At 51.2% G+C, this 1854-nt stretch overlaps 1 protein-coding gene across 1 annotated transcript in view; it reads left to right on the top strand.

Moving 5' to 3' along the window:
- The window catches only part of HSPBP1 (HSPA (heat shock 70kDa) binding protein, cytoplasmic cochaperone 1), a 25810-nt gene extending 24704 nt beyond the window's left edge, over window positions 1–1106 (top strand). Inside the window, exon 7 of the mRNA XM_011997017.1 lies at window positions 649–1106. Within this exon, the coding sequence (XP_011852407.1) occupies window positions 649–723 (75 nt within the window). The 3' untranslated portion in view covers window positions 724–1106. The remainder of the gene's footprint in view (window positions 1–648) is intronic.
- The last annotated feature ends 748 nt before the right edge of the window (window positions 1107–1854 follow it).

Raw genomic sequence — 1854 nt, 5'->3', positions numbered from 1 at the left:
GGCCATTTGACCTTTTTTCAAGCCGACTGTTGAAAAGTAGTACTCCAGTCCAGTTTACATTTCTCCTATGGGTGAAATTTGGCATCTTTTCTCTTTCTTGTGAACTGTTTGTTCTCATCCTTTGCCCACTTATCTATTTATTGGGTGATGGTTTTTGCGAATGATTTTTTAAGCTCTTTAAGTGTTAAGTATATTAGCCATTTGTGCTATGAATCACAAATACTTTTCCCCAACCTCGTTTTCTTTTTCTTTTTCTTTTTTTTTTTTGCCCTGGGAGTATCTTTTATATTACGTAGTTTAACCTGTCAGTGCTTTCTTTCATGGTTTCTGGGGTTTGTATCTGTAGAAAGTTTTGAACAGTGGTCAATATCTGGGAGTTAGAAAGAGCCCAAGAGTGCTGATATGAGGCAGACCAATGGAGTGAGACGAGTCTGGGGGACCTCGGGTTCTAGTTCAAGTAGTTCAGACACCAGTGTGAAGACAGTGAATCATGGATCTGAGCAGTGATTAGAGAACCCTAACCTCTGGTGGCGGGGGGTGCGTGGTGGCCAGGAGAGAAGAGGAGTCACCTCTGGGTGCCAAGAATGTTGGAGGCAGGGTCTGGCCTCTGCACTCAGGCCACTTGCTCCCTGCCCCTGCCCAATCCAGGAGGAGCTGGAGTTCTGCGAAAAGCTGCTACAGACCTGTTTCTCCAGCCCGACGGACGACAGCATGGATCGGTGAAACCGGGTGGCTTCTTGCCCCTTTCTCCGTGGGAACCCCAGGCCTCTTGCCTCCCTCCCCACCTACAAGGCCCTCTCCCAAGGGATCGCACGGCCTAGGTGCCTGGACCCAGGGCGTGCCAGCCCGTCTCTGTGCAGTTCCTGGAAGGGCCGCTGAGAAAGGCACCAGCTCCTTGGATCCCACCTCCCATGCTCTCACTCTCATCCCCGTTCTCTTGTCCACACAGCTCTTCCAATAAAGGTGTTTCTCTTCCTTCTCCTCCTCCTTCACTGCCGCCTTTGTCACCTCCTTTGGAGGGTGCATGGGGGACGGGAGGAGGGGCACGAGTTTAAGGGACTTGGGGAGCCACTGGAGGAATAATAAAAGTGTTGCTGTTTATCATCTACAGAGCCATTGTGTCATTTAATCTTCCCTGCCTTTCCTGAGCAAGAGTGCGTGGGACATCTGTCCTTTTTCGGCCACCTGGCAAACCTGAATTCTAGGTTTGAGGAATTTCCCAGGTTAGACATCTAAATCTTCCCTAGGGTAGCCGCCATTTCCCCTCCCAGCATCCTTTGCTGTAGGGTAGTCATGTGACATTAGCTCCAAAAATCAGAACTCTCCCTGGGAATATGTTTCGTACACCAATCAGAATCCACTGGTGGTCTAGCTCCTCTACCAATCAGAGCCCGCCGGTCTTCGGGCCAAGAGCTGGCGGCGGAGATGCTCACGCCCAGTTTCCGTTCTGGCTAGCGCAGGAGCAGACACACCTGGCTTCTGGAGGGGGCTGGCACAGATTCTGGCGGGAGTGTCTGAGCCAGGTGCGGGCGATGGAGGCTGCACTGTGTCTCAGGAGCAGGCCTGTGGCTGGGTGTGGGCTTCATTCCTGACTGCAAAGCGCCAAGCGGATTCTGTAGCTTTCTCAAATGTGGGATTGGGGTGGGAGGTGGGGGTGTCGAGGGCTGCCTCAACTCCTTTAATAAATTTAGCTACAAGAAATTTTGTCATTTGCAGACAAGAGCTTTGACTGCTGTCGTTTTTCAGGAGAGGAGGCTGAGCTCAGAGGAGGCTGAGCCCTGACCAAGTTCACAGCCAGGATTCACACCTGGGCCAATTCCAGAGCCATCCTCCTTTTTCTTTCTCTTTTATTTT

Source organism: Mandrillus leucophaeus, unplaced genomic scaffold (assembly GCF_000951045.1).
Source record: "Mandrillus leucophaeus isolate KB7577 unplaced genomic scaffold, Mleu.le_1.0 Scaffold53, whole genome shotgun sequence".
Taxonomy (NCBI): domain Eukaryota; kingdom Metazoa; phylum Chordata; class Mammalia; order Primates; family Cercopithecidae; genus Mandrillus; species Mandrillus leucophaeus.
Note: the sequence above shows the minus strand (reverse complement) of the source record. Positions and strands in the feature narration are given on the sequence as shown.